The sequence below is a fragment of the Phallusia mammillata genome, chromosome 5 (assembly GCF_965637545.1).
Source record: "Phallusia mammillata chromosome 5, kaPhaMamm4.hap1.1, whole genome shotgun sequence".
Lineage (NCBI taxonomy): Eukaryota > Metazoa > Chordata > Ascidiacea > Phlebobranchia > Ascidiidae > Phallusia > Phallusia mammillata.
The window spans coordinates 3,749,775-3,760,799 of NC_137256.1; the positions used below are offsets into that span (position 1 = coordinate 3,749,775).

Below are 11,025 nucleotides of genomic sequence, written 5' to 3' on the forward strand. Positions count from 1 at the left end.
TTAATGTTTTATGCAGCCAACATGCACAAAATTTTATGTGCAATTTTACTGAATTAACTCCACATCGGATAGCATTAGGCTTTTAATAATTCAATTCTTTATATTTGCCACGCATTCATGCGAAAGTGTATTGTTTAAAAAAAAATTTGTATAATGTCACACTCAAAAAGGCTAAAATTTACATGTTCATATACGACAGCGATTATCTTTTTTGATTTGTTTTTGTTTTAATTCTAAACACTATTATTTTATAAAAAAAAATCACTAAAAATATTTAAACATGTAGCCAAAATGGTTTAAACCACATCATTTACCTTGTTGCAAGAGGTAAGTAGCTAAAACAAGTAATGCGGGAGTGTGGTTATGACGTCATAAGCGCGTTTCATTTTGATTGTCATTTTTGTGTATCAACGGTATCCCAGTACCTGCCGCTTTACATTAAGTGCTTACCAATTTATTCTGGTCAAAGTCACGCCCCAAGTGACACGGTCACGCTCAAAATGACACTGTCACGGTCCATGTGACATGCGCGTTAAAGTGCTTCTTGTTCTAGTTGGTAAATAAAAACGTAATTGTTACTTCATGAAGAACTGTTTTTTTGTGTGTGTGTGAAACAAGCTGCCGAGAATTGGGAAAGAAAATGGCCTATGTATCTACGGATAACGCCCAGTTCTGTTCCAATGTTAGAAATGTAACGAATAGAGACGATGTGACAGCTATTATTAAGGTAAAGGTAACCATTGCGTAACGTATATAATATTTATATTATGTAAGATGTTTTTTTTTTGTAAAGCAGGTCACTTCAACACTGTCAATATGAATTTGCTTAAATTGCCAGTGTGGTGTTATTTTCTTGCATTTAAGTTATTTTTTAGCATAATTTTGCCTACTAATTAAAAAAGCAATAGATAGAACACTGGGTGTGTTTGCTGCATCATTTCACTCTTTTTTACTGTTGGGAAATTTTTCTGTTGAATTTGATGTGCCAAATTGGTGTATAAGATCTCAGTTGTAGGTATAACACATAATTTATTGACTTGATCCTTGAGATTTTAGGCTTACTTTTAACTACTGTTTAAATTCCTGTTATCAGGAGCAAAAACAAATGCTTCAAAACCTTGAAAAGAGCAATCAAATGCTTCTTAACTGCAATCGAATTGCTGAAAAACAACAAGAAATTTTACTGGGGAGAATTCAACACCACACACTAGTTTTAGTAGATATGAAAAAGGATTTAAATTCAATATTTTCTCGCATTAGGTAAACACTTGCATGTGATCTCAGTTTTTACATTCAACTTGAAATATGTATATATTTTCTAATATCATTCTCTTGCAGAAATTTAAAGTTGAAGCTTCAGTCTCGAAGTTCAGAATCGTGGTTGGTTGTTGGGGAAACTCATGAGAAAGTGACATGAGTTACTGTAGAAATTTGTGTGTTTAAATGAGTGTTATGCTGTTGCCTCCACCAAGGCTTATGAGAAGTTGTCCAGTTGTTTACTGATGTATTATCAACTTTCATTTCCTGTGCAATAAACTTAACTATTTTTATGTCACAAAGTACTTCTAGTGAATATATAATGTAAATAAATATGTAAAAATCTAAAAACATGGATCAAGGTCACAGTCATGACAGTTGTGGTTGCCCTAGTGGTGTTGGGGGAGTATACCAAACTCTTGATGAAATGGATTTTGAAAAGGGCCCTTGGAATGCTGCCTCAACGGGTGACTATCCTTCAATTGTAAAATACCTTCAAAACGGAGGCTCACCTAGTGTAAGGGACTCAGCAGGCTATACTGCATTGGTAAGTGTTGACATTAATCGCTAAGATTTGCCCAGTGAATGATAAGTTTTTTCTTCAGCATTATGCTGCAATGAGGGGATATGAAAACATTACAAAAGCATTGCTGCAAAATGGAGCATTGGTAAATGCGCAAACCAAGGCTGGTCAGGCTACCCCATTGCATAGAGCTGCTTCTAAAGGATGCCTTGAGATCGTAAAACTCCTGTTAAGGCATAAAGCTGATGTTTGTTTACAAGATGCAGATGGAAAAACAGCCCTGCACAAGGCAAGTCCTCTTTCAAATTGTAAATGTGAAGATATAGCTTTTGGCCACTATCTTGACAAATTTGCAATAGGCTGTTGATGGAAATCACCCAGAGATTTGCCAAATTTTGGTCAACTTTCAACCATCTTGCAAAGACGTGGCAGACAACCAGTACAAGATTCCAAAAGATTACATTACTAGTTCTTTAAATTACAGTGTTATTTACAAAATCCTTAAGTAACAGGATTAATATTTGTGCAGATAATAGTTTATTGTAACATGCAGTACATGATGGAAAGGAAACACTTGGCGATTATTAGCCAATTAAGAAACATTCCACAACACAAAACACTGACATTATCAAACTGATGCCACAAATACATTATTGGCTGCAATTTTTTTGGTAATGCCAGCAACTGTATTGTAGATGTGCACAGGTTACATGCTGCTTACATAAAACAAGGCCAAAGCACATTTCTGTTTTCATGAAAGGTAGCCTAATGTTACTGCAGATCCGCGGCCCAAAACCAAGGTGAAGTGAATTTTGGCAATACTATTACAGATGTAACTTAAATCACGAACATCAAAATCGCACGTACAACATGGTTATTCGGGTTAGTAGTAATAAGATTAGGACATTTTTTAAAAACTGAAAAATGATCATTCTGGTCTCTAAGCAAGAAATCCCTCAACAGACACCACCTGTACGTATTGGCCTTACACACTAAATACCACAATATTCTGTGTAAATGGATGCAAACATGGTAGCGATAACATTGAATATGATTGAATTTGTGTTTCTCATTGCCGTCGCTCTGATTCTGCTGCTTTCTTTAACCTCTTTTTAAGCTCCAGAGGAAACTTCTCATAGCACTTCCTGCAGACAGGTTTCATGTCATATTCCACAAATTTGTTCCTAAAACAGATGAATAATGTGATAGCGAAAAGCACTTTTACCCATGTATCCACCAAACTTACTTTAAAGTTAGTTTTGTATTGCAGCAAGTACACTGGAAATGTCGAACACACCAAGACTTGTTCAAAGCTGACACAACTGTAATGTCAAAGTTTGCTTATTACTTATTAGTTATCTGTCTTTCAATTAAAGCTTGTGCAGCCATCAAATAAAGTCTCTTACCATCCCCATCAATAACTTCATTGCAATGATAGCAAACATCACCAAACAGTTGATTGTAATGCATTTCACAGTATGCATGTCCATTTCTCTCGTAGTGCTTTTGTCCAAGGAAGGGTTTTTCACATTGGGCGCAGACAAAGTGTTCAACATGCCTTAACATAGCAACAATGATATTTATGTGACACCAGTAAATAATTTCAACAACACTGTTTATTTACCAGTGTTTTCCCATAGCACTGACAACCCTCTCCTCAATAGGACGTCTGCAGGCACCACATATTGGAATTCCTTGCTTGTCATGGCATGGAAGACAAAACAATTCACCCCTTAACTCTCTTGCATCAGAAGTCAGTTCTTTTCTGCAATATAAACATCATACATTAAAAACAAAATGAATCAACAACAGCTGTCACTTGTTACACTTAGGATGCAAAGTTACACTTACCCACAGTTGTCACAATTGAAATGGAATGGATGGTAGGGGTCACCTTTAAAGCGCAATGGCTCCTCCTCAATAATAGTGCTTTAAAAAAAACATTGCAAAAATCACATTGCAAAAGTCGTGGACAATATCAGAAAATAGGCAAAGACTCATTTCTATTGTTAGCACATTTAAAATTTTCAAAATAGTTCTTGTTTTCTCTTATGCTTGTCAAATGTTTTTTTTTAATGATACAAAATCAATTTTCCCTTTAAAGCAGGGGTGGGCAATATTTTTAACACAGGGGCCAGTTAGGAAAATGTAATTCTTACAGGAGGGACGCACATCAAATAAACACTAACTCATATTTTCAGGTTTTACTAGAAAATTATGAGTACAAGCGGATATGAAATATCACAGCAGATACACATCAGTGTAGCGGTGTAGCCTATGGGTTACATCGCAATTTAAACAAGACACTGAAAAAGCAAAAGTTTCAACATGATGAACAAATAGCCTTATTTGGGAAAAAATAGCTGGAAGAAGATGGAGAGTCGCACAAAAAATGGAAAGGGGCCGCACTTTGTCCACCCCTGCTTTACATCATTTGTACTTACTGGCATTTGTTGCATACATATTTGCCCAATCCAAGTGCCTTTTCTCTGTTGTGGCAAGGTCTACATAAGCTTCGTCCCGCATTCTTGACAAAACCCACATCAGCCAATGCGGCACTGCAGATTTGACAAGTGAAACACTCAGGGTGCCAGCTGTTGTTCATTGCCTTGATCACACGCCCAACAATAAATTCCTCTACAAAAGCAAACAAAAATGTTAGCATCTGAGGGATTGTAAGTCTACTGGCTGTAATATTGTTATGTTGTTGCAATATTGCTGTAAATATTTAGTAAAATCATGGCAAATAAACTTACCACATTTTCCACAGCACGGAGCAAAAAGCATGTGGAAATCATGTTCACAGTATTTCACTCCTTCAAACTGTAAAAACGATAATGCACATAGCAGGTAACAAAACTGCAATGTTATTTAATCAAGCATTGAACCTACCTCATAAAAGAGACCTTCTGGAAATTTCTGGAAACACTGTGCACAGACAAAGCAATTCTCATGATATATTTCCCCATTTGAATTGACCATCTGCTCGACTGGTGTAAAGCCACCACGACATCGGACACATACAGCTTGTGCAAGCTGGCTTGTCATGCTCACACTAAAAACAAAACAATGCATGATTATAACAAACTGAAAGCATTAACATTTGGGGGTTCATGAGAAATTTTTGGGGTTGCTAATTTTTAAATGTGGCTATTATTTTATTTTCCAATTTATTATCACTTTATTTGGGGTCAGCTTAGTGGGGTTTAGGGTTGATTGTTTCATAACTCAAGGGATTTTAATGGGAAAAGGTTGGTAAACCCTGCTGTAGAGTATAACCATCATATTTGATTATATTGTACTGAGCCAGTTATGAATATGAATGATGGGAAGTAGGTGAACATCAAATATTTGCATGTGATTATTTCTCTTTGTTTAAAATAACACCAAGCAAAATTTTAAACGCACAGAGTCATTTCATACATCACAGTATACTCAGAAAATTAAAAAAACACATTTTGGACAACTGCATGCAAGCAATATGTTTCATGAAAAAATATTGCCCTCAATTGAAAGATTAAGAAATTTTCATACTATTTGAAAGATCAAGAAAGTACCACACAATATTTTCACCAACACTTAAAAAGGTTTCAAATTCAACTTGCACGTCGCATTTCCAAAACACCAAATAAATGTTCGATCAAAACATTCACAATATTGGTGGTGTGACAGTCTGGACAAAAACTCACACAGGAAAAACACAACTGAAATATCAATTGGCACAAAAGCAACAAATCTTTACCTGTTGCCATTGGTAATTGTATCTTTACCATGTTCTTTTCTCCTTCTGAAGAGATTGGAATCTTCCAACTCAAAACTGCGCAAGTGGGCGTTGGCAGACATTACTAAGCAAAATCAGCACTTCCGACAGGAAACGATACCAAGCGATAAACAACACGTCCCTAAATACTTGTCCTTTCAACTGTCATGCACCGCAAAGGTTAGGTCTTCAATATGCGCATTACCGCCCGAAGCTTTTTATTCCGCAAAGCAGAGATTGCTATCTTGCGATCAGTTTACCAACGCAATAAAACTGCAGTAACAATGGTAGATTTGTTTAGGTTGACAAAGATTCCGAGAACAAGAGTTTTAGCTTCAGTAACTTTCACGATTGCAGATGTCCATAACTATTTTAAACGCATTGACAAAGCTGGCAAAACAGGCTACGTTGTTTGAAATTCGTTTAGATCATTTTTCTAGCCAATTGCTTTTATACACGTATTACTACCATTCAGGCTATTTGCATCGATAACTACTGAAAAACTACGACCAGTGCATGAGAGAAACTTTCAAACTATTTGTCATCGATAGAATTTCGAAGGGAGGCGCTCTGACTTGGTAAACAGAAAAATAGTTGGTTACGGTAGAGCGCACCTTTTCAGACTTCTGCGTTCTTCGCGGTAAAAGTAAAAAAATCTGAACCAAAGCAGCCGTCAACTCAAGCGTATGATGCTAACCGCCCTCCACTACCCAAAATCGCCACAGAAAGATTAAACTATGCACAGAAACTACTCTAGATATGACGGAAAACCAGTTAACGAGACAATACTTGTTGTCAATCTAAACCGCATTTGTTCTTGCTGTTTTACAGCGCAACAAACAAGGCGCAAACGCGAACGCGGGACAAACAATAGCATTCCACAATCCCAGTGAGAGGCGTACCGTGCTCTACCACTTCTGAGTCGATTTGATTCGTAGCAACACATTGGCGCATAGAGAAGAAGAGTCAGTTGCTTTCTAATGTTTGTTCGTGACGAAGCGTTCTGTGCCAAACGAAATCAAATATTGAAAGAGTCGAAACTGTGACGAAAAGAGAAAACAACTATGCTCATTAATGTATCTTTCTTGCGTAGAAAAGTGTGTTTATGTCTAAACGAGATGACAGATAAGGCTATCGTTAAAACTAGTATACTCAACAAATCACAGCAATGACAGTGGAATTCAGTAAGTTTATGACAAGCGATTCGCAGGTTGTTAACTGAAAGAACAAGCATCAGTTCAAATAGAATGACCGAAATAGCTGAAGATAATTGAAATTTCGAAGAAAAAGCTGTAATTTATGCCACAGTTTTAACTTGATTATTATCGAAGTAAGTTAATTGCCAAAGCAAATTTTTTCTACCATAATTGTCTTTTCCATTACAAATTGTCCAAGTTAAGTGAAACATCGTTAGCCTTTTTGTCGATTGTCACTATAGAGACGCCAACAAGTAATAGATGACATAACAAACTCAATGAATTGTTGAAACTGATTTTCTCTTGTCAGGGCAGCTTGAGAAACGTAAAAGGTTATGTCATGTCATATCGCCGAGACTGTAACGAATACCACTTACGCTGCCTATATAAAGTTATTCGTTGCACGCTTTAATTATTCATTAGGGCTCGTCACATTTCAATCAGCAGTAGGCTAAAACGAAATCGTGTTGTTTTGTTTTCATTTACAAATACTTCACTAAACGGTTGTAAATCACGGAGGGTTTGCATCCATTTAAATAATCCAATCTCAAGTTTGGCAAAGCGACTATTTCAATGCGTACCTTGGAATCAGGGGCTTAAACGAGTCGACGTGACGTAATCCTCCTGCGTCTTGTTTTTCTTCCGATTCAGACTGTTTTCTCTGTTTGGCTTGGGCTTGTTCGTATTCATATGTTTCAGATGTAACAGCGGCACCAGACTCCTTGGCCTTGCATATTGGCAAAACAACGCCATCGCCGTTGCTTGCGCCGTTTACTAATGCCGCGCACATAATTTCAGAAGCTAAACTTAATATGTTACAAATAACAGTGTATCTGTCGCTCTGAGAAAATAATCCAGTCAAACATCAAAAGTGTTTCACTGTAACGACTGAGCTGATATAGCATCTACACCGCTCACCCCAAAATGCAGCACAATCAAATGTAGTTCCGTTGAATCAAAGCAAAAACGTTCTTTGCCAATCGCTGTCATTAACTCAAAGCAATTTCCGTGATGTCACACCGCACAAATCACGACGGTTCTTTTTTATCGTGACGCTATTGGTTTAATGCTACTACTCAGGGGCAGCACGAACCCTGGCTGGTATCAGACCCTTAAAAGAACGCTACTTTCCAAACTCTAGACAAAACATGGGAAACATATTCGTTGTCCTTGTTAGGAAAGAACGTTTTTGGGCGGCCAGAACGTCTTGGCGCACACTTTCCCTAAGGCTAGTGGAACTATTTCTGCGACTCAAGTGGCAATGGCTGATAACCCGTCACGGTCTGTGATTCCTCTTGTGCATGCCATGCTCTGCTGTATCTTGTCACAAATCTCTAGTTGTTTGGTATTTTTCAAATGCCACTAACCCAAAACTTCTGCGATGTACAAAGCCTTGTTCCCAACCTGTCAAATCGAAACTTGCTGACAGAATCTCGCCGGTTGTCTGTCGTTCGCACAACACACAACTTGTCTCTGAACGTCTTCAAACCGTGCGCTTGCGGTACAAAGGTATTTCTTTCGGCGGCTCTCAAGACCGCCTGCGCCATATAAGGGAAACAACACACGGCGGTTTGTCCAAAAACAAATCCCCTCAACCAGTTGAAAAAGTGTACAAGATTTGAACGCGCCAACACAAAACGTGGCATCATCACACAATGAAAAGATTTAAAGGGTTAAGCAGTATTGTGAAAGTGGAAAATTTAAAACTTTATGAGTTTGACTACAGGTCTATTTTACCAAAAGCTGAAAAGAAATCAATGTAGCCTTATGTGAAAGCAGTGCATTCAGGAAATTCATATCCGCTCTGCTGAGGTCTAAGCTCTTTGAAATCATGTCAGACATAATCATGAGTATTTAAGCTCACCAAAGTTGGTTGAAAGGCATGGCTTACTTTGTACACTTAACAAGTGGTAAAGTTCTATTACTTGGCTAGCAACTAATTATGTCCTTCTAACAATACACCAAATTAGGAAAATCTACTATATTTAAACTAATATTAATAAAACCTAAAATGGTTTAGTGTTCTCCTTAAGATTTAGAGAGTTGTAAAAGTGTTGTGAAGTCACATTTATTTGTTTAATAAGAAAAACACAATTTTAACAACCACGCATGTGCTACTGTGTAACACTCTTTACATATTTATTCTTTGTCACTGTATATACTGGTAACTGAAACAGAATGCATACAGGTATGTAGCTTTTAATGTTCATAATTGTTCGTAACTTATATAACCTGAAATACCTTTCTCAGTTGTAATTTTGAAAATAATTCAGACACATGGCTTATAGTCCATAAACAGCCCATAAATGTATAGCATGGTTTATTTACCTTGATGTTGCTATGTATGATGTAAAATTATCACCTTTCTGATGGTGACATGTTGTGTCAAATCAAATCAGTATCTAGAAACAAACACTGTGCTTAGCATGTTTTTAAATTTTGCCACACAACTTAGTTCACTTGGCAAAATGTAAATGTGTTACACTTAGAAACAAAAAACTTTTAACTCTTTGTAGATTGTTTCCATAAGGCATTATACAATGTTGACAGTCAAGTAATTACCTGTTTTGTTGCAGATGTGTGATGCTGATCAAAGCTTTCACATGTATCAAAAAGACAGTCTGGAAATGTTTAGTCAATTTATAGTTGAAACCTACAAACTGCTTCTGTCAAAAGTTGTTTAATAAAGTTAAAACTATTTGGGTGTACAATTGTTTAGTACTTTCTCAGTTTCACTACTTATAATTCTATAGCGTAAAAGTTGAACAAGTTGACATAATATCGGTTACTGTGACTTCCCTTCCTGGTGTTGAAGCCTATTGAGGCAATATAAGCCTGTCAGACAAACAGGAAATGGGTGCCTGTTTGATACACAGGTACGACCTTTCCTTTTAGCCCATACACGACGTCGAAATTTAAACTTCAACAAGTCATTGAACATATACGTACTGTTTAAAACCGAATGAAGTTTTATAACCAATACATATTTCATTCCTAACAGCGTGGTTTTATTTGGCAAGAAGAAAAAGGTGCTACGCATATTCCCAATGAAGAATGAAGCTTGGCAGATTTCTTGTAATAGCACGATAATAAAGGCGTAGTGGAATAATGGGTGAATATCGAGGTTTCGCATTTTAACAAAAAAATAAATCAGAAGAAGTTTTAACAACACAACAGCCCGATGCAATAAAATCACTTTTTGCACACGATTTAATAAAGTTTTTGACATGTTTAAGAAAGTGAAAATTTAAATTTGACACCAATATATTTTTCACGCACCCCTTTATTTTTGTTACTGCTCTGTACTGCTGTTTAGCGTACATTTTAAAACCATCCAAGCGTGCAACATTTATTTTTTAATGTAATGCTGCTTAAGATTGGTCGCAACAAATATATTTATTTTCAGTGTAATGTATCTTTTTAGATGTATAGAGGTCTTTCAATAAACTGGCCACAGACTCCAAGTAGGCTACGGTGTGGCTGCAGCACTTCCGTCCCAACGTGGCGCAGCTATTTCCGGTGTGGTGAATATTTTGGGCGAAATAAACTTAACTCAACTCAATTCGAAAACCGCTAGTTTTATATTTTTTTAACATGTAAGTGTGTCATGACTCGTGAAAGATTTTGATGACGGAATACGGATGTGCGTGACAACGCTACAATATAAGTTTCATATTAGGCATTTGTCACCAGAAGTAGTCTCAATTGTCACGTTAAGTTTTTAAATATTTTCCTGTTTAACGTGCCATAAGTGTAAAAAAAATGATAAACACTGCATAAAATTACACCATATATAGCACCATATTTATATACCACCGAGCACCATATTTTGTGCATAGTAGACAGTGGCGTAGCCAGGGAGGGCCAAAGGGCCCATGGCCCCTCCCAAATTTTCAAAGTTGTACATTGATAAACTTAAATTTAGTGTAGTTTCGTCGCTCATCATGTGGTTTTGTCTCTCAACTGTCAAAGGAATATAAAAATTACCAAAAATGACTTTTGTCACCAAGTTGTAGGCCGAAATCCATGCTTTTTTATTTATGCAGACATAGAATAAATCAATAAAGCGTTTGGCTGTCCCGTCGAACCACAGTTTGGCAAGTCACGTTTTTGGTAAAAGCACGCCGAGCGTTAGCAAAAAGTTGTATTAGACAACAAATTATTTGGCCCATCCCAAAATTTTTGACTGCCTACGCCACTGATAGTAGACTAGTGCACAGGCTGTAGGCTACAGCAAACCTGAACAAATCTTTTTTGCGTGTAATTTTTGGTTACAAAATTGTGACACG

The 11,025-nt window shown here is 36.8% G+C and overlaps 3 protein-coding genes across 4 annotated transcripts; 2 read left to right on the forward strand and 1 right to left on the reverse strand.

Annotated features, from left to right (window-relative positions):
• Positions 1-470: 470 nt before the first annotated feature.
• LOC145228896 (kxDL motif-containing protein 1-like) lies at positions 471-1,560 on the forward strand. The gene is given in 4 exon segments (XM_080094112.1): positions 471-600; positions 602-727; positions 1,094-1,260; positions 1,339-1,560. Coding segments are annotated over 4 exon segments (390 nt in total). The 5' UTR covers positions 471-582; the 3' UTR covers positions 1,418-1,560.
• A 43-nt stretch (positions 1,561-1,603) lies between these two features.
• On the forward strand, positions 1,604-10,298 carry LOC145228895 (uncharacterized). Its single transcript, XM_080094111.1, has 4 exons — positions 1,604-1,804; positions 1,863-2,069; positions 2,140-9,848; positions 10,161-10,298. The coding sequence occupies exons 1-3, from the start codon at positions 1,610-1,612 to the stop codon at positions 2,287-2,289; spliced, it is 552 nt and encodes a 183-aa protein (XP_079950237.1). The 5' UTR covers positions 1,604-1,609; the 3' UTR covers positions 2,290-9,848; positions 10,161-10,298.
• Positions 2,301-7,526, reverse strand: LOC145228874 (LIM and senescent cell antigen-like-containing domain protein 1). 2 transcript variants are annotated; one of them, XM_080094085.1, is made up of 9 exons: positions 7,318-7,526; positions 4,673-4,835; positions 4,537-4,603; positions 4,225-4,417; positions 3,632-3,709; positions 3,405-3,545; positions 3,187-3,338; positions 3,027-3,102; positions 2,301-2,964 (listed from the first exon to the last, which is right to left on the reverse strand). In XM_080094085.1, exons 1-9 carry the CDS (start codon positions 7,524-7,526, stop codon positions 2,850-2,852), a joined length of 1,194 nt encoding a protein of 397 aa, XP_079950211.1. In that variant the 3' UTR covers positions 2,301-2,849. The 2 variants fall into 2 exon arrangements, with proteins under 2 accessions (XP_079950211.1, XP_079950212.1); XM_080094086.1 differs by lacking the exon at positions 7,318-7,526 and adding an exon at positions 5,523-5,623.
• Positions 10,299-11,025: the final 727 nt, after the last annotated feature.

What these genes read in the sequence shown, in the direction of transcription:
- LOC145228895 (XM_080094111.1), top strand. Translation starts at nt 1,610, where the DNA reads ATGGATCAAGGTCACAGTCATGACAGTTGTGGTTGCCCTAGTGGTGTT. An exon ending in CAGCAGGCTATACTGCATTG is followed by an intron (nt 1,805 to 1,862) that starts GTAAGTGTTGAC and finishes TTTTTTCTTCAG; the next exon opens with CATTATGCTGCAATGAGGGG. An exon ending in GAAAAACAGCCCTGCACAAG is followed by an intron (nt 2,070 to 2,139) that starts GCAAGTCCTCTT and finishes AATTTGCAATAG; the next exon opens with GCTGTTGATGGAAATCACCC.
- LOC145228874 (XM_080094085.1), bottom strand. Translation starts at nt 7,526, where the DNA reads ATGTGCGCGGCATTAGTAAACGGCGCAAGCAACGGCGATGGCGTTGTT. An exon ending in CAGAAGGTCTCTTTTATGAG is followed by an intron (nt 4,604 to 4,672) that starts GTAGGTTCAATG and finishes TCGTTTTTACAG; the next exon opens with TTTGAAGGAGTGAAATACTG. An exon ending in TGAAGTTATTGATGGGGATG is followed by an intron (nt 3,103 to 3,186) that starts GTAAGAGACTTT and finishes TTGACATTACAG; the next exon opens with TTGTGTCAGCTTTGAACAAG.